Raw genomic sequence first — 24,645 nt, forward strand, 5'->3', positions numbered from 1 at the left:
CCCATTTCATTTTATATGTGCTATAGCCATTGGCTAAAAAAGTGTGGCAGAAGTCTCTGAGATCAGTTTCAAGGGCTTATGTCATTTGAACAAATATCCTTGGCTGAGTGAAAAGTGTTTTGAGGATGCCATACTGTTGGAAAGGATGGTGGTGGTGTGATAGTTTCTGTAAATACTTTCCTGCATGAGTGGGTTTTCTGTCAATGGAAGAAGAATGAGCCATTATAAGTCATGTCACTAGTGTATCTAAAAAAAAAAAAAAAAGGGGGGGGGGGATTGTTACTTTATTTTTCTATGGTGACATTTATTTTAGGATGTTGGCTGTTAAGATGTGCCAAAAATGTACCTAATGTGTCTGGACCATGAGGCCAAAGCAAATACATAACATAATTCAGTCAAGATGTTGGTTTAAACCAACATCTTGACTGTGGCTGCATTGAGTGCTTGGTTTTCAAAATGTTCCACATAGAAGTTAGCTGGGAAGGGGAGGGGGGGAATCTCATAGCAGTCCAATCCAGCTGTTTGTAGCATATCTTGCCTTTCCATAAATAACCTGTGTATATGACAAATTTCAATAATTTAGTTATGTCGAAGGGGGTGACAAAAAAATCAGTACTTAAAAAGTTATAGGAATAAACAAATTATTAAGGGAAATACTATTGTGATTATGGAATAATAGCATTTCCCTTTCAGATTACAACTGAAAAATGAATCATCATCTTAAAGACTTCTCTGCTTATCAGATTATGCATGGGATCCTACTAAATTCCAAAGTAATATTGAAACTGACCATTATGTCAGAATCTGTCAGAGTTAGATTTTTTTATTAATGTTTTGAAGTGCAGAGGGTTTTAAATAGATGAGAGGGTTGCCTGTAAGGGAGGAAAGTGATTTGGGTAAATGTTGGGCTGTTTTGTAGGTGGACCTGTCCATGCTGTCTAGTAGTGGATCAAAGGGGGTATAAATTAGGTTCGTGCATTTTAGGGACCAGTATATCCGAGGTGGTTTTATGTGATAAGGTTTAAGCTTTTCTTACTCTCCTTGGGCCTCTTTTGGAATTTAGTAGGATTCCCATGCATGATCTGATAAGCAGAAGTCTTTAAGATGATGATTCATTTTTCGGTTGTAATCTGAAAGGGAAATGCTATTATTCCATAATCACAATAGTATTTCCCTTAATAATTTGTTTATTCCTATAACTTTTTAAGAACTGATTTTTTTTTTAGGTGGAATGTTATTCTTGGGAGGTTTGAATTTCGTTAGATTACTAGCTAATATTGAAATGAATGTTATTAGCAACTGTGAGTGCAGGTTCATAGACACCACGTTCTATCTTAATTCCAAAACAGATACTTTTTTTTTTGGATGTGATGGTAAAATTATGCTGATGACTAAGTGCACTGACTACGTCTTCTGAGAGTCCCTGATGATAGATTAACCACCATGTGTTTTCTAGTCACAGTTGCAGTTAGGAACAGCTTCAAATTGAAGAGCTGCAAATTTTTTTCTGATGGCAATTCCTAACCTTTTTAAAATTTTTACTAGCAGCATTTTCAGAGATGGTGAATAAAATAGACCACAGTTTTGGATTAAGTATTGCTAAAAGCTCTTCTTTTAACGTGGTGATAGTAGCGTTGAGTTTAGCCAACTTAACGTGAGTGCCATTATTATTATGTAATGCAGATTTCACCCACTTTTGATCCACAGCTCATTTCCTGGTCATCAACCACCAATCTCTGGACAAGCCACGGAAAGGTTTGGATAAACATTATTATGAACAATCAATAACCAAACCTTTCCATATGTGTTGAAGGTTAAGCAGTGTGGATGGTAGATTGTATAGTGGGGTGCTTTCTCACAATAAAGCTTTGAACTCCTTGGAGGTTAAGGATTCAAATCTGATCAAATGCCCCACGAAATATTCAAGACTGATCATGTGAGTTTGTCCAAACCTTTCTATGGCTTGTGTCAGATGGTTGGTGATGACCAGGAGATAAGCTGTGGATCAAGTGTGGTGAAATCTGCATTGTTGTTCACTAATTAGATGGTCAACTTCCAGGTGATTGGTCAAATATGATACCACACATCAGAGTGAGAATCACTTCCCAGAAACTTACTACATATATCAAGAAAAATTTCCAGCAAAAAAATTCTAGGCACAACCATACCATGCAAGTGCCTGTGAGATGCAGAATGTGGCATAATGAGAATTTGAGAATTCTGTCTAAAGCCCATATGCCTACTCAGGGTCAGTCCAAGAGTATTTGATGCCCCTAGGCAAAGAAAATTTAGGTGCCCCTATACATTGTATCTATATATATATATTTTGTCATACTCACACAAGCACACATACACCTACACATGTGGATATTTATAAAAATAATATCATTAAGAACATTAAAATTTATTAATCAAAACCAATACATTTGTGTGTGTGTGTGTGTATATATATATATATATATATATATATGATTACTCCTCATATATCTGTATAGCAAGAAAATTATTACATCTTAAATACAAAAATTATGACAAATTAATCTTTCGGGCTTTTGCTTTGGCAAAGTTATGAATTAACTCATCTATATTGATTGTAGATGCAATTTAATGCTCTTATTATTATTGCTAGACCAGCGAGTCATTCCTGAGCCATCGTAGAGCAAAGTTTTTGTGAGTTTTAATTTCGAGAAACTCCTTTCCAAACTTGCTACCGATACTGGCAATGTCAAAAAAATTCTCACAGCAATAAACACATTTGGAACACTATTTGCTAAATTATTTTTGCAAATGTATGACAGGACATCCAATACCGTAGTTAGAGAAATACTGCTCTATGGAGAACACTGGCTATTTTGGCCACAAATGTTCTTCAGCTGCTGTAAGAATGTTAGATACACGAGTACCAAAACTATTAGCCATCGAACTCGGCTGTCACCTCAAAAAAAGCTTGACCAAACTAATCTGAAATCAGTAGAATGCAGAGTGGGGATGATGACAAGTAAAGGGAGCGAAGAGAAAGACCAATCAGAGGTCTTATTTCACGAATACTACCAGAATCCCTGCCACTGCAATTCTATGAAAATTCCGACGGCATTCTTATACTGATTTAGAATAAACTGAACTGAATTAACAAGACAATTCTGTGAAAAAATGAATGACGTAATCCCCAACTTCTCAGACCTCAGAGAGCTTGCAAAAACAGGGCTTAATCTAAAAATCAACAGAATTAAGTCTATAGGGAATGAAGATAAAAAGTGAGAACAGTCGATTAGTCGCAACCACTGATTGTTAGTTTGAGGGATAGCCCGGAACTTTCCCGCTCATCTTGGGACAGATGCCAGGAGGAAAAATCTCTGTACGAGCAGGGGGAGTGGAAGTAGAGAAAGGCGAAAATAATGTAGGATCATCAGCAAGCACCAGGATGGCTTGACTTATTTCAGTTTTTTATTATTAATCAAGGTTTAATAATTTTTTTCGAAGGTTGTAATTTTTCCCCGAACTATGTAGCAAAATCTGGCACCCCGAAGTCTTAGTGCACCCCCCACAGGCGATTGCCTAGGTTCGCCTAATGATAAAACCGGCCCTGTACCTACTAAATCAACCACACACACACACACACACACACACACACACACACACACACACACACACACACACACACAACTGAATTGCCTATGCATTAGTTACAAAATCTGAAATAAGATGAGAGATTACTCATCTTATTTCAGATATATTCAATGTCATTACATCACATCCATTCAAATGTTTCAAAATTGATTCTCAAATTCTGGTCAACCATCCCATTTTAATCCAATACTCCATTACAAATATTAAATCTACAGTTAGATACAGCCTAACTCTAGACCTCAATATACACCAGAACTAGCATCAGTAATTCCTCCACTCTCTTCTGTTGAAACATACAACAGATATTAAATACTCCTTTACAGCTCAATCCAAACTCAATAATGAGTTTGTCTTCCTTTTCATTCATCCATTTTTTACTGTTGCCTTTTGGAAGAGGTCTTCCTTTTTTATGTATAGAGTATAATCTGCAAGTCTTCAATGTTAACAAGTTTATTCTTTCTCAACTTTCTGTCACCTAGGTACTAAAATAAGTTGAACAACCACTCATGTATTTTAAAATTATTTTTTTAAATAAATTTGTTACATAAAATGATGATTTTATTATGCAATCTAACGATATAATTGATGTAAATTAAAGATGCCAAGAAATTATATTCTTGGTTTAATCCTTTATCCAAGTATAAGCAAACAAAGTTTACACCTAAAGTAACTTCAGGACAGGGAAACTCATATGTAAAAGCTAATGACTTCACATCACTTGCCCTAGTATCCCATAATTCAAAGCACATACCCTTACAGACATGTATAATGCTATGCATTATGGGAGGGTCCACTACCCAGACCAGTTCCAACCTTTATTGAGGTCTCATCAAATGGAGTCAGACCCAGAGGTGACACCAAAGTTGAAATAATGCAGAAGTCATATTTCTATATACAAAAGGTGTCACACCTTATTAATTAAATACTCTGGATTAGAGACAGATGTTGGAAGTTTTTCCGCTTGGTTATACTATAAATTAAAGATGCCAAGGAATTTTATTTTTGGTTTATTCCTTTATCCAAGTCATTAGCTTTTATATATGAGTTGCCCTGTCCTGAAGTTACCTCAAGTGCAAACTTTGTTTGTTTACACTTGGATAAAGGATTAAACCAAGAATATAATTTCTTGGCATTTTTTAATTTATAATATAACCAAGTGGAAAAACTTCCAACATATAACTGGTGTGTTATTAAAAAACCTTTTAAACAATTTGAACATAAATGAATGATATCTATATTTGAATATGAACTAATTCCAGTAAAACTAATTTCTTGAAATTAGAAAAAAAGTGTATGGTCAAAATAATTGTAGATTTCTTTGACCATACACTGATCGTGCACAAGTTAGTTGCTTGTGCTTTTCGAAGTTGTGAGATTAATGGATGAAATAAAGCATTTGATTCAATATGTCCCATGCATATTATTATTATTATTATGTGACACCTCCAGGGAGTCCAAAGACTCATCAAGGGAGAGTGTGTGCCAACAGCATCGAACGATTGATCTTCATCCAACTACTAACCGCGCTCAAACTTGCTTAAGCTATTAGTAGCAGAGGCTCTACCAATCGACCAACCTTTATATATATATATATATAATTTAAAAAAAAAAGCAACTAACTAAAACCAGAAAACAGTGTAGAGTGAATTCACTGATACTGGAGAATGTATTCAGAACTCCCCACAGCAAAAATGTGAGTCCTTGATTTCACACACATTAATGATATATTAAAAAGTATAAAATTATATTTAAAAATGATCAACTTAGGAATCAGGCTATTATTTGAAACTCCTAACTACTACTACATATCGCCACCTCCCTACTGCAGTGTGTTGAGAGTTGCAGGGCTGATGGTGCATGATTGATCACTGCACTCTAAAACAGGATCAAACTTTTATGGACTTTTTGAGTGTCATGCTTGAAATATATATTATATAAAGTGCTTTTTTGGGGTGTGTGTGGGGGGGATGGTATGTAACAATATGCCATACCGATGCACAGATTTAGAAATTTGTGACATTCAGTAATTTTTTATACGTTTACTTAGTGAAATAAGCTTAGATATTTAATGGAATTTGCATTTTTACTATACCTATTGTTAATATATTTGATATAAATGATTTTAGAATTTTAAATCACTTTTATGTTTATATATATATTAACACGTTCATGCCAGGCTGAGGTGTATGAACCAGACTGTATTTTAGTGCTATAATAAAATTATTTTGTTTGGTATGCAACTATGGTAGTATGGTATTCATTCCAGTTGCTTCCAATTACACTACATATAAATACTCTATTCTATTTGTAATACGTAATAACAAATGTTGACTTCGTCATTTCTTTTCTTCCCTATCCCATTAAAAATGGATACTAGCAGGTAACAGATCACATTAGCAGGCATGTAGCCAACGGTATGATGACCCTGAAAGTCGTCTGACATCTAAAGCAGGAAGTGGATTGTAAATGCTATTTTTGCTTTTTCTCCTCAATGCTTACATGATAGATGGCATTCACCAATATTTCAATACTATCCTGTATTACCCTATAGATATGCTGCAAGTGATATACAAAATGTTGATATGCTTTTGTTTATAACACACTGGAAGCTTATATATTAGTGTCATAGGCAAGCTAATGGTCAGATAACTGGAGAATATCAGACATCAAATATGCTCCCCCCCTCCCCAAGAGACACTTCAAGCGTCCAATAAGCACAGGGGGCAATAGTCTCAAATTGGACAATGAAAATAACTACCACCTACTTTTGCACACATTCATGCCACAGAAGTATTTGAAATCATAATTTAGTGTTTGCAAAGGGAAGACACTATCTAACTCAACCACCATGGAAGTAAATAGATATCCAGCTTATGAAAAACAATGCTAAGATTTAAAACAATTAACATGCCAGAGATAACAATTTTAATATCTAAGGCCTAAATCACTAATAAAATTTTCTAATGTTGTCATTTGCGTTACCACTTAAATATCTACAGAAAAGCCAACTAGCAGAAACAGAACACCAGGGTAAAAAGTGAATGAGTATAATAAGCCATTAAATATACAAATAGTATTTATATATTTATTTTCAAACTGAAAAGTCTGAAAACAAGAACCAAAACTTAGAAGACTCAGTGGCAAAAATATGAAGAAAACGCTGAGTGGTTCAGCCAAAAGAGGAATGTAGTGATGTTGCTGGCAAGGATAGAAAAAACTTCAGTCCTGGGAAAACAAGAAATCATATTGAAAGGTGCCTGGCAAGTTAGCAAGTGACCTGAGATAATGTGTAAAAATTAGCTAAAGAAAAGGCATGGGAAGAAATAAGAGGAGAGAAAATAAATATAATAAAGGTGGCAAAAAATGTTACAGAAGCTGTTAAAAGAGGTTACAAATTAAAAAAAAAGGAAGTACTGAAAAAGGTAGAGATGTAAACGTGACATAAAAACTGAGGATAAAGATATTCTGGATGTCTGCAATATTACTCCAATAAGCTTTAAATGAAACAAACAGTGACAGAATGGTAGAAAATAGTTGAGACAGATGCAATCAAGAGTACACACCAATATTTGAAGCAGAAGAAAAACTTCTAGAATCTGAAGTATGGGAAGTATTCCATTAGAAATATCCAACATGGGGATAGAAGCTTTCCAGTGGTTGCAATGCATGATTCAGATAATCTAATCAGAAGATCAGATTCCAGATGACAGGAGTAGGCTCTAATTGCCTGTGAGATATATAGGTCATTATACAAAGTACTACATAGTCTATCTTACAGCTAGAAGTCACAGTTAAGATGGAAGGTGACAAAGGATTTGATGTAAAACCAGCTGTATGACAAGAGTGGCCACTGTTATTCATGACCTGCATGGATCAGATTGTGAAGAAAGTGAGATTAAACCTATTATCAAAATTGAAGATATTAAATAAATAAATCTGATACAAGCCTTCAGGATTCCTTAGCTAAACTGAATAACTGCTGTAAGCTCTGGTATGAAAATCGTCAATAAAATAAATAAAACTATAAAAATACACAGGAACATAGAAAACCACTAATTTTCAATGGAGAAAATTAACAGAACAAGGTTTGATTATTTAAGCAAAATTTTTAATGAAGATGGCAAACTAAATATGAAATGACGATTTATGGTTTTTATGGTGCAAGGCAAGCAAAGGTCATACTGCACCATATCAAAGGTTCTAGCAGTACACATGGTAAGACAATCACAAACATCCATGCCCATGAACCTGCAACCTGTTGGTTGGAAAATGGGTATGCTAACCACTTGGCCAACCAGGCCAGCTAAATATGAAAACAAATAATGGAATAAGTAAAGAAGGCATGTTTTCGAGCCAGTTAAATAAATTTATATGGAATATGAGAGAAAAAGTACCCAATACTCTAAATTAGCTTTACATAAGATGGCAAAATCATATTAATACGAACATATTAGAAAGGAACTCGACAATTTTGGCATTCAAGAATGTGCAGAATTAATCTAATGTAATATAGTCACTTAGAACATAAGAGGAAATGTTTAGCAAAACAGATGTTTGGTGGCAGGGGAAAGATCTACAGAAATACCAAGATGTAGGTGGATTGATGCAGTGACAGTGCTTAGAAGAGTGAAATGGAAGGACCACCAGTATTGAAGACCTGATAAATAACAGATTAATATGTAAGAAAACTGTTGACTAGAGGTTACCAATAATGCCAACCTAATTATTTAACACTAGCATTTTACGTTACACACACACACACACACACACACACACACACACACACACACACACACACACACACACACAGGGTATAGATGTAAAAAGGTTTTTCATATTTGGTTGGTTAAAAATTAAATTAAACTTGCCCAGAAAATATATTCTTCTTTAATCCTTTATCCAAGTGCAAGAAAATCGTCTAGTGATCAATGGGAATTTTGACAATTTTTCTGTAGGCATGTAATAAGGTCCTGAACTGCTGGGGAAGGGCAGGTGTCCCTTAACATCACCTGATGCTCCAGTTCATCTCACAGATGTTCAACAGGATTCAGAGCAGGGGTTTGGAAGCCAACACTACAAAGCAAGAAGCACTGCACTGTCCAGAATGTTCAGATAACTCTTGGAGTTCAATGTACATGGCACTGCAAGCAGAGGATAAACCAAGAAAAACAGGACCATACCATCACATTACCACCTTCAAATTTATTATTAACCTTCGTAGCACTCTACGGTCGTGTTCAGTGAGTCATACATTGAGGTTAGCACCTGCAGTTGACTCCCTTTTCTTCCACCTCAGTACGTTATCACTCACTGCTGACCTGAGATAGCCCAATTTGTCAAAAATTTTGCCAAACAGATAGGCCTGCAACATGGCATCTTATCACAATGCCATTTTTAAACTGTCAGTTCCTTCCCTTCTCACAGTCATTTCACCCAGACACAGTTGCACTGACTTGGTAGCATCATATTCCTCTAATTTATATTGGCTACAAACACGTGATTTATTATATGGCACGATACACCTGGGAGACGTCCATTGACTTCTTTCCAAGCAATTTATCTTCACAACTAGGCTACTTGTATATAGACACTGATGACTTCACATCAATTGCCTTAGTATACCAAAATGCAAAGTGTATGCCTTTCAGATGTACATAATACCAAGTGATGTGAAGTAATCAGTCTGTATATACAAGTAGTCTAGTCATAAAGATAATTTCCAAACTTTGCGTAAACAAGTGTAAGCAAACTTTGCTTTCAATCTGAGATTTGCAGATGACATTGCTATTAATGAAGAAGGCAAAAAAGAACTATAGAAAACACTGAAACTGTTAAATGAGGAAGGGAAAAGATTTGGACTTGTTATGAACTTGGAAAAAACAACGAAAGGCAATGGTATCTGGTGAGAAGAACATGAAACAAAAGATACAAGTGGAAGGAACTGATACAGAAAATGTAGAATAATTCACATTTGGGAAGTAAAATGACATATGATTTGGACTGTAAAAAAAAAAAAGAAATAAAGATCAGGATTTCAAAGGGAAGAACAAATCTGAAGGCCATGGATAACAACTGGAAAAGTAAAGTGATCAGCCTGCAAACAAAACTGTACTGGAAACATGCATCTTTAGTGGTGTACTGTATGGATATGAAACGTAGGTAATAAATAAGCAATCAAGAAAAAGAATTTTGACATTTCAAAAAACTTGTTACAGTAAGATTCTAAGAACAGGATGGGTGCAGAAAGTCACAAACGAAGAGCTCTATTGGAAGATACAACCAAAGGAGAATCTAATGCAGAGGATTATAAAATGGAAGCTGCAATTGTTCGGACACATCTGCAGAATGAGTGAGGACTGGAAGATAAAGACATTCATGTTTGGTATTATGGATGGTGTAAACAGAAGAGGTAGACCATACAGAGAATGTTGCAGAAACTGCGACACTGTGCACACTGGATAAAGAAAGGTGGAAGAAGATAGTGAAGGCGGCATCGGACACCAACAGGCAGTGAGGTGAGCCCATGGTTCGTGATGATGAGTATATTTACCTGACACTAGCTCATATTATAAGGAAGAATTTTAACAAAGTCTACTGTTATATGAGTTCAGAAAAGATTCTGCAAAGAACGTTCACAGAAGCTACTGTGCAGGATATCTTTCTCACCCATTTATTGGCATACACCGACATGCGAATGGATGAGGAGGAGGAGGGGGGGGTTGGAATTCACTGGGCCCACATCTGATTATGGCTATCCTAAAAACAGAAATTTTACACACTTCAAAATTCTAAGAAATACTTCTGAGAATGAAGGTAAACCAATATTTATGTGGTAGTAGCCTTCAGCTCTGCATTCCATTGTTAACAGGAATGATATATAACAGAAGGGAAGACAGAAATGTAGGGTCTTGAAGTAAACACTCAGAGAGTGAAGATAAAAGTTTTCTAATGGCAGATTCTGAGTGAATAGACAATGAAATGCATGCTAGTGAATGAATTTTAAAAGATGACAGGCAATGTGTGAACTAAGTGAGCCTTTGCAATAAGTTCAAAGTTAAATCCAAAGTACAAACCTATTAATAGTAATAGACGATTCTCTTGATGAACATGACTACAAGGAATCTACTACTACTTGCAAAAGTCAGTGGCCAGATCAATTTGGAAGCACCAGCTCTTATCAACTGATCACTGAAGTTAAGCAAACTTGAGCCCATTTAATACTCCTCCTTGACCACCAGGAGATAAATGGTGCTGCTGACATAACAATTCCTGTTTTTGACTAAGTGAACTGATGAGTCAGCTTAGAGTAGTCCTGTGGCATAAGAAATTAGTGGGAAGAGATGTTAACAGTGCATGGGAGATAGTCAAATGCCAGTATCAGACTATATTCCTAGAGAGAAAGGTAAATCAAGTTAGAGTTATATGGATGAATCACCATTAAGCAGGAACTGCAGAAAAATGAGGGCTATGGAGAGAATATAAAGAAAAAGGTGATCAGCAAGCCCATGAGCAGTACAAGGTATAGACACAAAGGGAAACGTGTATGGTAAGGAAGGCCAAAGACAAAGCTAATATGAGAGGAAGCAAGCTGAGGAGGAGGCAAAAAGAAATCCCAGAGTGCTTTCACTATGTAGCAAGTAAAAGAAATAATAATAACTATGGAAGGATGACTTTATCGAGTGCTGATAATAGGGAGGTAACAGAAACAAACAAAACAGCTGAGTCAATGAGTGATTATTTTGCAAGGGTATATCTCCACCTGCATGGGTATACCCTTGCAAAATCATTCCTAGAAGTGACAATGGCTGATGGAAGAATAGAGAAAGATGAATTGGAGGTGCTCACAATATTGTAGAGCCTTAACGTGAACATGGGATTAGATGGCATATCAAGCTGTGAATTAAAAAGGAGTGTGCAAGGGAAGTGGCAACTCCTCTCACCAAAGTGTTTAAGTCTCAGTCATGAGAAGGTGCCAAGGGAGTAGAAAGAACAAAATAGTTCTGCTGCATGAAGGAGGCCCCAAGACAAAAGTAGTAAATTATAGGCCAATCAATATCTCAGTGTGATTAAGATATTGGAGAAAGCTGGTAAAAGATGGACTGGACAGAAATATGATACTTTATTGCTCTGTACAGTTTATCTGTACATCAATTTGAAAAGATTGCACATGGAACTCTGTTAAATAAACTGGAGTAATGGGGATGGATATGAAGCTGTCAATTTTGATAAAGTGGCTAACATATGAAAGAGTGGTATGGGGGGGGGGGGGCTCAGAAGAATGGTGGGTGGGTGGGTAACTGGTGTACTGTAAGAATCAGTACTTGGTCCTCTGCTGTTCAATTTATACATCAATGAGAGAGAGGAAACAATTTAAGAGAAAATATTCAGTTGTTTGCTGATGATAGAAAACTAGGAAGGGTGACAGTCAATGAAGATGATGTTTAAGCAACCACACTACTGAGTTAGCTCTAATCACACATTCTGGAATGCTAACAATCTCAAGTTGCTTCCTTCATAATATCTTAATTTTTAATATACTACCAATGATGCCATCATACACTTAACTAATTTTTCTCAGCACTTTCATATTGGTGGTTCCTAGTTTGATCAGAAAAACAAAAGTAAACAGATGAAATTAACACCCTTTATTTTTATAAGATCTAATTTTGTACATCCTATAACTTTTCAATTAACATGAAAAAACACAAGGGATAAGTAGTACTATTTATTTAAGGCCATGTATGTATTTCAGCATAAAAGTTTCATTTCTGGTGTATGTATTTTACTTTAAATTTTTCCCCAATATCCTTAATGGTTCTCTGGAAAATTAAAAAAACATAACTATAGGAATAAACTTTAATGAAAAGATCAGATATTTTGTACTAGAGTTAACAGTACATCACATCAGCATGTGGAAACAAGCAATTAAAAAAACAGGAATACAAGGTAAACACAATAATTGGTTTACCAATTAAAATGGTTGCCACTAGCTAGAGAAATTATATTAAAAAATAAATAAAAAAATTGATATTTACATAAGATGAGAATCACCTAAACTTTTGGAAGAGAGGGCCAATTTAAAGTGTCACCACAAGATGAAGGACATATAAGCACATCGCTGCCATGTCGGAGGGGGGGGGGGACTGATGAGGACATTTTTTTTTTTTTTTTTGAAAAGTTGTAGGTTGTAGTTTGGAAATACTTCTTGAGGCAAGCTGTTCCTCAGGACAGAGGTAGATGCCCAGCATTCCTTTACTATGCACAGTTGCATAGTAAAGGGATGCTGGGCAGCTGCTGCTCTTGTATTAATAGGTGCAACAGAAAGTGGAGGAATGGCATATATATCTTTTATATATGCTATTATGCAACCTATAAAATTAAATTGTGTCACTTTATTTGTTATTTTATCTTCTATGACTGTATTTGATCTAAAAGAAACTTGGTCTTTAGTAGAACGATTTTCTTTTTTTGAGACCTTGAGTTTATCCTGTTGATTTATTTAATTCATGAACTGATTTTTGAAGTCATCTTCATGATTTTAAAATATAATCTGATTATCCATAACAATATAAACAGTTAATTTTGTTTGTTAACCATATACCATTTTATTGTTGTTTTCTATGCAAATCATAAAATTTGATCAATATTTACACACATACTGAATAGTGTTGGAGACAGACTACAGCTGTTATCTTACACATTGATTAATTTCTATCTCCAGCCAAAAGACGGTGGGATTCAAACCCACAGTCTTTTGGCTGGAGAGCAGATACACTAACCACTCGGCCAACCAAGCAGGCTATGGAGGAGCTCTACTAGCAAGACTTCATTAGTTGAATAGTTCAAGAAATAGGTGCCAGATTCTGGTACCCCAGGTTGAAGGTGTTATGTAAGGAGACTGATTACCTCATCAAATAAATATTTCTATAACTCAGAAGCTTCAAGTGGGAACTTCAGGAAGAAAGAAAGGCTCTTATTATTTAAAACAATATTCATACACCACCTACACTTTAATGGAATGATCTATCATTGGCATATACTAACAACATCTGAAAATAATTTAAAACATGTACTTGCCAAATGGCAAGTGAAAAACATTTTACACTTCAAGAACACTCACAACAAGTACAGTGGTCTTAAAGTTTTGACTGTTTATGCCCCACTAGGTTTATAAATAAGAATGATGATGCATACTGTCATTCACCAACAAGAGTAATGGATAAAATCTATTGTCAAAATGTAGGATGATACCGGAAAAGAGAAATGAATGCAAACATGGTTCTTTTTGCTGAAGCAACCTTTCTTTGTATAAAAAATTTCATAAAAAAAGAAATCAAGTTGCACCTGGATCAAAATGTTCATCAAAAACAAATTTTTTTTTTCTCCTGAACTCTGAGTATTCTTTAATAAACATTTAATTAGTTAAACAGCTTCAAAAAAAAAAAAGGGGGGAGGGGTTATTGGCAGAATGACTGATTACAGTTTTAAAATATGTAAAAGATGGAAACCACAATTATCTCTCAAACTGGTACTACCACATATGTGAATCTTAAGAGCGTAAGCCTATTGTATGTTAGTACATAGGCAGGCTAACAGTTCAATAATTCAGAAAGGCCCTGTTCTAGAGATCAAACATGACACTTTTTTTTTTCATACCATTTCAAGCGCAAATAAGAATGGTGGTGGTGGTAGTGGTCATACATACTGTGCAATGATATTCATCTACCAAATATACAAAAATGCCCACAACAGATTTCAACTCATGGTTTATGGGTGGTGCCTGGGTAGAAGCATTAGTTATTGGGCTGAGTAGGTGAATATCTTTAAAAGAAATAAAATTAATAATAAAAAATCAGTTGGAGCAAGCATCTTATTAAAAAATGAAATATTAATTAATAAAAATTAATAACAAGAAAAAGCAAAACAAAAAAAAGGTTGAATAAGGAAACAGCTCATGAAAAGCCACATTTGGAGTGGGACATTATATGGGTGTGGAACATGGGCAATTAAAGAAAAACTGGACTAGAAATGTGATACTACAAGAGATATCTAAAAATTTCATAAGCAGACAGGCCCTCTCAAATGAAGTCATACTGGCTAGCAATGTGAGAGAGATAGATGTTTCATCAATAAAAGAAGAAATAAGCTAACTGGACATATCATAAGACATGAAAGGATAATAAAAATCATCACAGAAAGAGAGAGAGAGAAGACTAAAAGGAAAGAGACTGATTGAGTAAGGTTATTTAGAATTATGACCAAAACAACCTCAGGTATGAGGTTAATGTGTTATGTCTACTATTTATGTACAGGTATCCCTTGCATAACGTGGGATTTAATTAACGCAGCGAAATTAATTGCGGCAATCCCTTGATATAAGTGGCAAAAGTTTTGATTAACATGCCTTTAACCCTGAGGAGCTCGCAGCTGATCTGAGAGATACATGCAAAATGTTTAATATAAATATTCTTACACGATTCAGCATATAGCTTGGAGGTCATGAGTAGCTGTGCATTCATATGTTACGAGTGATATTCCGCATTGTTTTTTTTTGCTATCAGTTTGGTTTAACACATGTTATACTGTAAAGGTTTGTGATATTTGACAGTAAATTGTATCTGAGAGATACCGCGACCTCCGATATCAGTATAGTATGGTATAGTTGTTTTTTTATTCTTTATTCAATAATTTCTAGATTGTAACTGCAAATAAATAAACATGTATTACTGAAACAGAGAGCCAAAGACTTATTTATCATACATGTCCTGTAGGAGATATGCTTTACATTATGGAAAATACTAAGGAAAGTGATCTGGAGCTTACTCCACCTTTACTACAAGTTGCCCATAAGGTTACTTATGCTTGCATCCGCCGGAAATTTTAGTTTCTATATATTCGGCACAAAACTCTTGTAGTTTCTATATTCGGCTATAAAATAATGTTGGATTCAATATTAACTTAATTTGTACCATCATGTATTATATTTGCAGTTTTCGTTATGTTTCATTGCTTGTTTGCCTAGATCTGGAGAGTCATTTTTCTTATCGTAGAATTTATGCCGATAAGAAAAAAAACTAAAACTGTTCAAACGACTCTTGATAACTTCTTTTGATAAAAAAAATTGCACTAAATAATGTAGGTACAAGTATTTATTAAACATTTACTACTTTGCATTCATTTTTTATCTTTCCTAAAAGAGTACCATATAAAACGAATTATTAATACAGTAATCGATCATGGACGAATTGTAATTTTTACCACTGATTATTAGATTTGATTAACGCGGTTTTGATATACACGGTAACATTGAGGGATACCTGTATATTATTTTGGATGACTGGATCTGTTTTAGGAGTTGTCAAGAGAGAAACCTTCCAAAACTTCTGTACAAAACTTGCTATTATATATATATATATATAAATAATAGCAAAGGTATTATATTATATTATATATATATATATATATATATATATATATCTTTATCTGTAAAGCCCTAAAGCTTTTCATATTTTAGACAGATTCAAATCCCAGGTCTTCCCAATCAAAGGGCAGTTAATGAATGATCTATGGAAGATCAGAAGACTGAAGAGAGAGGAAGGTTTAGACTTGTATACAGTAATCACTCAATTATCTCATCATGCTATGAAATCAATTTACTAATCAGTTAAGTAAGGATACAATTAACTGAATATACAATCGATGTTGCCATATAGAAGTAAGGTAATATGCTGACCCATTCAAGGATCAGAACTGAAGGTAATAGCCAAACTGGGAGCTAGATTGCGGAGAGAGAGATCAATGTTTCAACCAGATCAAGAAAGATATAAACAGAAATTCCTATTAAGAAATAAAAACACTGGCTGAAAAAACAGAAGAATGGGGAGCTGCTGCAGATCAATCTATGGACTGAATTATTATGCAAAAAAAAAAAAATTAATTAAAAAATAATAACCTTAAAATTGACACTAAGTTTGATTCTCATCATGATGAGAGGAATTTTTAAATGGGCCTTTTTTCTTTTTTTTTTCAAATAAGTGAACCAAGTGATTTAATATGGAGGTAGCAGTCTCTTCCTTCCAAAAACTTTTTTTGTCCTCCAGAAAACATATGCAATTAACAAACAAAAATGTTATGTTAGGTATGGTATCTATGGGCATACTGCAGATGATGGATCATGTAGCTCCACCATCTGATGACCTCATGTGATGAGTCCTTGGACTTCATGGAGGTGTCTTGCAACAATAACAAAAATTTAAATAGTCCATTTACTAGTTAGCTTTAGAAACACAATATATATATATATATATATATATATATATATATATATATATACACATCTATACTAGATTAGGCTAACAAACTTATTTTTGAAAACATGTTAAAAAAGTAACAAAGAGCATTGAAAACAAGAGTTCAAAGAGTTGTAGGTGCCCTTCCTTGCTAAGTCTTTAAAAGTACTTGGAGATGTCACGAAATAATAATGATATTATGTACCAAGTTGGAACATTTAAGAAATATAAGCTTAAGAAACATTTCCTATAAATACCACTGAACAAAAATGCTTTCCTTCTATCATTCTCATCATGCATGTATGCATCTATTTCTATGATATAGTTCTATAAGTAGAAAATATAAATATCACTCATAAATCAGAAGTTTCTAAGACTAACCAAATTCAAACTTATTTTGGGGAGGTAATTAATAATTAAGTGACATTGTTTTGTATGAAAGCTCTCCAGAGAAAAATCTAATCCAACCAAATTTTCATGTCATTATAATATCTTTACCATCTATCACATTAATAGTAATACTAAGAATTTAACTTAGTGGTCCTTTAATCCTAAAGTTTTTACATGTCAAACCAGTAAATAAAATAAATAATATGAACTTCGAGTACCCCAACATAGCTTTAATATGTCCAAAATAGTGTGTCGTTTCATGACTTCAATTATAAAAAGGCATAAAAACTTCACAATATTTTTGAAAACATTTCAATGTACTGAATATAAAATAATTAAAAGCGATACTTGGAATTTATTGCTCGTATTGTCGATATCAGTTATGGTAGGGCTATTAATAACCCCAAATTGAACTGAATCTGCGAAATGTGTCACGAAATTATCAAGATTCCATGAACGTAATCTAATTCCGGGTGTTCATTCTCCAGCTCTCACAAGCACATTATGAATATAACACAAATATCAGCAAAGAAAACGAAATCAATTTAATTTATTTAAATTATTTTAAAGAATTAAACATGTTTCAAGTAAGAAGTGTCCCAATTTTTTTGACATTTCAATTAATAAGATTTTAGCGAGGAAAAAAATAAAAGAAAAAATCCCGAGTAATACAATTTAGAACACTGATGAAGTTCTACGATTGTGGGAAAATCATAGTTCTCAAATTTTGTACTTCACGAAATACACATGTAACAGCACAAACGGGCATTTTTCCAAAGTTTACTAATGCAGACAGCACTTTGCGCTACCAATCACTTCCATATTCGAGCACATGAAAAACGCAACCTTGTATATTAATTACATACCCGAATTCGTAGATAATCTTCAATTGCTCTTAATGCAGAATCTGTCAGCTTAACAAATATTAGTGTTTTATTATTAGAATAATTTCCCCGAGAAGAAAGACCATATTGTTGCCCTTCCACCAACACCGCCATTTTGGATAGTTCAAGGAAAATATTTCTTGTCATAAACGTAGATACTACCCAATATCCTTTGCGATAAATTTCTTTAAACCGGAAATGATGTTAGCCTTCAAAACAGCTGACCGTGACGTCACAAATTTGATAATTCATGAACATCAGTTACGTGAACGATAACATCCTAAGAAAACAACTGCATTGGCAAGGTTCCTGTAAAATTTGCTTTTAATGAAATTGTAATAAACAATGTTCAGCGAATTTTGAAATTAAAGTAAAGAAGAATTTACATTTCTTTTCAATGAATAAAAACTACATATTAGATTTTGAACCAAAACTTCTTTACAAAATAGCGAATGCTATTTTATATATAACGCCATTTATTAAAACGTAAGATTATTAATATAATTGTTTGTATCTATACGATAGTTTTTCAATAGAGATAAGTGCTCTGGCTGTATTATAACATCAAAGGTACCAAAGAACAGAATCTTTAGCTTTATGAAACTGTTATAATATTTCTAACATTCTGGTATTGATATTGCTATGGACCTGTACTGATAGAACTATGGAGTAATTTTCAATGAGAATAGAGCAATTTCTTTTTCTTTTTTTAAAGAGAATTTACTGTAATATAATTTATAACTCATTCTTAATTTAATCTTAACACAATAAATAAATAAATAAATAAATAAATAAATATATATATATATAATACCACTAATGTCTTGTATTCCCTATAGTGAGTAGGCAAGGCAGAAGTTCAATCTCTACCTGTACCCAATCAGAGATAGTTTTCCCAAGGCTATTACTAATTATAAATGACATCCCGCAAACAGAGGCAGACAGGTGCTGCCATCTCGTGGTTCTATGACAGTATATGATTGTCTGAAAACATCGCTAGCACTTAATTCGAACATGCCACAGTCTCATTTTATTCAAATTTTGCAAAAAATTATGAAATCTTTGGTCTTTGGTCTGCGACATGGGCAAATTCTTTTTCTTTATGTCAGTTTCTCTTTGTAATGATTCAAACATTTTTCTGCTTCTGCATTACTGATGTCTTCTGCAAAAAACAGTAATCTCCTCAGAAAAATAGACACAGTCACATAATAGATTGATCTCAGGGGTTCAGAGTTCATGTTAGCCTAGCTAATATGGAAATAAGAATCCAATGCATACATAATATTATATTTATATAATATATACGGATAAAAAGGGATGGATGCACAATATGTGTCCTCTCAAGTAGGATCACCTAGCTTCTCTTTTCCAATCCAACTCTCACCTCCATGTGGTGAACTCTGGAACCTGACCAACTTAGTGAAAGATTGGTACTAACTCTAGTGGGAAGACTGGTCAGGTACAAACAAGAGAAGGGAGACTTAAGGCAAGTTCGGATGCCCTAAGGTGGCAGTGCCCCACCAAACTACTCTGTGCAGTAACCAACCCAGCTGAACCATTTCTTACTCCAATGTCTCAAGAAAGAAGGAAATGGACTGTCGATCTGGAAAAGGACTCAGGTTAACAGATATGAGCAGGATAAGTTTATATCCTGCTCAGAAAACAAAGAGAGAAAATGAAAATAAACAAGAATATCTGGAATGGTGTCACTTGGAATGTCAGGAATATCCATCAGAAATATCAAAATCTAGACAAAACCCTAATAGAAAAAATATCAAATTAGCAGTAATAACAGAAAGAAAGAAAAAACAGAAATGCTCAGATGAAAGAGATAATTAAATCTATATCTACAATGGAGTCAAAAAGGAAGAAAGAACAAAAGCAGAGTAACGATTTTTATTTACAAACCAATTGAAAATATACATTACAAATACTGGAGGAAATAAAAGAAAATGATGATACAGAGATAGAATGGAATAATTTGAAAAAATTATAAATAAATGCAATCACAGAATGCCTCAGAACAAAAAGTAAATGGAAGAGGAGAAAGGGGATAAGAAACTGGTATGAAAACATTGAATTAATAATTAAAGATAAGAAGGAAACATATAAACAATGGATAAACACAAAATTCCTAGAAGCAAAAATTAATTATAAATACAAAAAAAAAACATGTTGAAAAAAGAATAGAGAAACATGGGATAACTTCATAACAAAATTGGAAAGAGATCTTACAGTGAAGAGACCAGAGTTTTGTCTGACGTGAGAGGTTTGAGAGTATGTGCTCTCAAACCTCTCACTTCAGAAACAGGACGTACATCATTTTAATTATGTAAAATGCAATGAAAGGGATCAAACCTACTTAGAAAACTCACAAATGCAAAAGAGAGAGAGAGAGAGAGAGAGATAGATTAACTAAATTATCATTACTTTTCATTTGGGAAGAGTCTCTTGATGAAGCGTCCAGTGTTCCCTAAAGCTTTATAGACATTTTATTTTTTCCAAGTAAGTATACAGACCTCACAAGATGGGAAATATGACTTCTGCATTACTTCAACCTTAGTATCACTTCTAGGTCTAGCAACCATGATGTGCTTTTGCGCAGAAATGGTTGCCTAGCTGAGATATGAGCGGCTCTACTCGAGGGCGGGTTTTTGTCTTTCTCTGAGTAAGGCCACTGCTTAGTTCATGACTCTTCTCGGTGGTGGTAGGGGGTGAGACTGTCATTGGGAAGAGCCACCACTGAGGGTTCCTCTCCATGGAAGGGTGGGCCTGTCACTGAGTGGAACCACCGCTGAGTAAAATGATCCTTCGGGTTACTCGCGCTTGCCGTGTTTGGTGATCTGGAGGATCGCGTGAGTTTTTGGAGACTTCCTTTCACTTATAATGAAACCAGTCTGGGTAGTAGCTCTTTCCATAATGCATAGTATTATATATGTCCGTAAGGATATGTGCGTTGCATTGTGGCATACTAAGGCAATTAATGCGAAGTCATTATGCTCGATATACAAGTGATGTTACTTCATACTCAAATTTTTATTTGCTTACACTTGGATAAAAGATTAAACCAAGAATTTCTTGGTATCTTTAATTTATAGTATAACCAAGTGAAAAACTTTCAACAACTATCTATCTCTAATCCAGAGTATTTTAGTATTAAGGTGTGAGACCTTTTGACAACTCGTATAGAAAAATATGACTTTTGCATTACTTCAAACTTAATATCACCTCTGGGTCTGGCTCCCACTGATGAGACCCCAATAAAGGTCGAAACTGGTTGGTGACTTGATTCCAGGGAAGGAGAGTTTCTGCCTAGGGTAATGGATGGCAATGCTGTGGTCAATGAAGTTTTAAGTGAGGCTTGGTTGTTGCTGTTGCCCTTGGATTGAGGGGGTAATGAATGGCAATGCTGTAGCCAGCAAAGCTTTAACTGAGGCACGGCTGTTGCTGTTACCCCTGAGATGAGATATGAGCTGCTCTGCTCAGTGGTGGAGTGGACCCTCCACTGGGTGGAGCCAATACTGGGAGGTTCTTCTCGGTGAGAGGGTGAGCCTGTAGCTCAGTGGAACAACGCTGAGTTAAAAGATCCTTCGGGTCACTCATTGTTCGGTGATCTGGGGGATCACGAGTTTTTGGAGAGGTAATCCAGCACATTATACAGGGAAATCGGTCTAAGTAGTGGCCCTTCCCATAATGCATAGCATTATGTATGTCTGCAAGGAGATGCGCTTTGCATTATAAGATACTAAGGCAAGTGACGTGAAGTCATACGACCTTTACCACGAGTTGCCCCAGTCCTGAAAATACTTCAGGCGCAAACTGTGTTTGCTTACACCTGGATAAAGGATTAAACCAAGTATATAATTTCTTAGTATTTTTAATTTATAGTATAACCAAGTGAAAAACTTTCAACAATCATTAGTTTATTCTTTCAGGGTACATGCATTTCACGTAAATAAATCTATAGACTTACAGGCTGGTAAATGTATTTACGTGAGATTGTCATAAGAAAAAAACAGAGATGTGTAAGCAGATTATAAAATTAGAAAATCTTTTTCAGATTTAAGATAATTTATAGTGTAAAGAATATTCAGCCTAGCGTTACGCTGTCACTTTAGTATACTATTCAGTGGCTAACTAGGATAACAAGATTTTGCACTAAAGCAATTTTTGTTAAATGCGTGTAACTTATTTTTCAGATTAAAAAAAAGATATTTATAAAAATATAGTTTTATAAAATAAAACAATGTTTGTTTAAAACTGTTTAAAAACTTTTAAACACGTAATTTGTAATTAATAAACATATTATTTCTTTAGTATGACTATGCAGCTCAGTGGAAGTAACTTTTGCATCCAGAGCGATAGCTTTCCCCCCCCCCCCCGAAGAAAGACCTATGTTCAATGCTAGTCGCAGATTACATGAACTTTTTCTAAGCTTTTCTTCGGTCGGTTCCAAGATAGTTGTACTCTGGCACTAACGGGCAAGCAGGTTTTTTCTCCGGGGAATCACCGTTTTTTTTCTTCAGTAGTCAAGAAAATCGACCCTAGAACTCACAGTACTTCTAAAAATAAATAGTATTAGTATTAAGGACCACGAGAAGGCGGCACTTGTAGGTGTTTCTTCATTGCATGCCGTTTATAATGAGTTATAGTCTTAGGCCAACTATCTCACTGGCTAACATGGAAGATTGAACGTCTCCTCAGTCTATAAAAGTTATATAGGACTAAAACGGCCTCGTCTACTCCCTATACGAGAATAAAACGGGTTTATTATTATTATTATATTACACCTTCAGGGAGTCCAAAGACTCGAGGGAGAGTGTGCCAACAGCATCGAACGATAGATCTTCCAACTACTAACCGCGCTCAAACTTGTTTAAATTTTTGCGTGAGCCATAGTGGCAGAGGCTCTACCAATCGACGAACCTTTGCTGGCATTTATTCATTATTTCTTTACGTTCCAGAAATCTCATAAGTAAATTGAATATTCGTGTAGCACGTGGAAATAGCTTTTGCTTTCATAACAGAAAGCCGCTGAAAGTTCTAAGTTTCTTTCTAGCCATCCAAAAAAAAGGAACTTTTCCATTCCTTTTTTTTTTTTTTTCAGCTAGTCGATTTTTGGCAACGGTAAGTTGTGGTAGCTTTCAGTGACAGATAGGGTAAAGTTTGACTGGTAGTTCATCTTTAATAATAATTAGATCTAAAACGGCCTCGCCTACGAACATTTGGAGAATAATATGCGTTAGTGAAGTTATATGTAATCTTACACTTGCAAATAAGAAAATAGCAAATATACATTATGTTGGAATAATTACAAGAGCACTATATTTCAGAGGAACAAAACATGCTACATCTTAATGACATTCGGCTCTTCCTTGCTTCCCTTCCCCTCGATTCTATGCTGCTAAGCACTATTCCAGTTTTTGATAGAGACATTTTAGACTGTTTCTCCTTGATAACCATTCAATGTTCCATGGTTGGACGCTAGCCCAGAAAATTTGAAAAGTTCCAGTTCACCCCCCAAAGTGCTCTTTTTGTTGGCATCAAGACTACACAGGCCAGTTTATTTCTCTCCTTCCTAAATTAAATTTCTTCCCTACTAGGCACAATCTCTGCGATTTTATAATAATGAGAGATTTTAGACAATTTCTCTTTGATAAAGAGGACAGAACAGCCACCATTGTTAGATGCTCTGTCCTGGCACTCTTCTAGTTCATTGCACAGGTGTTCTATTTATCTGAAATTTGGACTATGTAAGCTAGTTAAGTTATTCACACAATTTTTCTCAAACCATGTCGCTAAACCACTTTTAGAATAACAGTACATTACTTGCTAAAAGAGAATAATCTGTTTGTGAAACTTACAATGCAAGACGCATTGCATTACACAGAAATGTTGGATATCCGTTGAGTTCACCATTTCAGGTAGAACAAAAAAGTCAGAATACATACCAAGAGAAACGGTTGCATACCATCACACCTTCACCCTAAAACTTCATAATTAGGATGATGTACACAGTTATAAAATTTTCCTCAATCACCTTCCCAACTCTACTGCACCAGCCCATTGAATTGAAATTGAGTATCCTTGTAATTGGTCATTCTCGATCACAGACTAACAACACTGTATTTACTATTCACTATATTCTTCACATTGACATAATTCTCACTCTTTATTGCCACAGATGATAATTAGCTTTTGAGTTCTTTGCATAATATCTTGATATTCATTTGAACTCCCACTGATCGCGTCAACATCAGGTGACCAAGATTTCCATACCATGTTTTCAAGAACAGTTTGTTTCATTGGTTTAACTCTTTGGAACTATTAATGTCTATTACTTAGTTGAGTGAGTACCTTCATGTTGCATCAGGTGATAATGTTGCCTACCGTTGATTTTTGTTGCAACAATCTTTGTTTGAATTGCTATGAACTGAGGTTAGCGATATGCAGTC

General features: G+C 34.7%; 1 protein-coding gene across 1 annotated transcript in view; it reads right to left on the reverse strand.

The window, feature by feature from the left end:
- Su(Tpl) (Suppressor of Triplolethal) overlaps positions 1-18,304 on the reverse strand; it is a 236,481-nt gene extending 218,177 nt beyond the window's left edge. The window contains exon 1 of the mRNA XM_090394333.1: positions 18,173-18,304. Within this exon, the coding sequence (XP_090250459.1) occupies positions 18,173-18,304 (132 nt within the window). The remainder of the gene's footprint in view (positions 1-18,172) is intronic.
- Between the last annotated feature and the right edge of the window lie 6,341 nt (positions 18,305-24,645).

The sequence above is a fragment of the Typopeltis vanoorti genome, chromosome 6 (genome assembly GCF_054136105.1).
Source record: "Typopeltis vanoorti isolate ZY-2024b chromosome 6, IOZ_Tvanoo_1.0, whole genome shotgun sequence".
Lineage (NCBI taxonomy): Eukaryota > Metazoa > Arthropoda > Arachnida > Uropygi > Thelyphonidae > Typopeltis > Typopeltis vanoorti.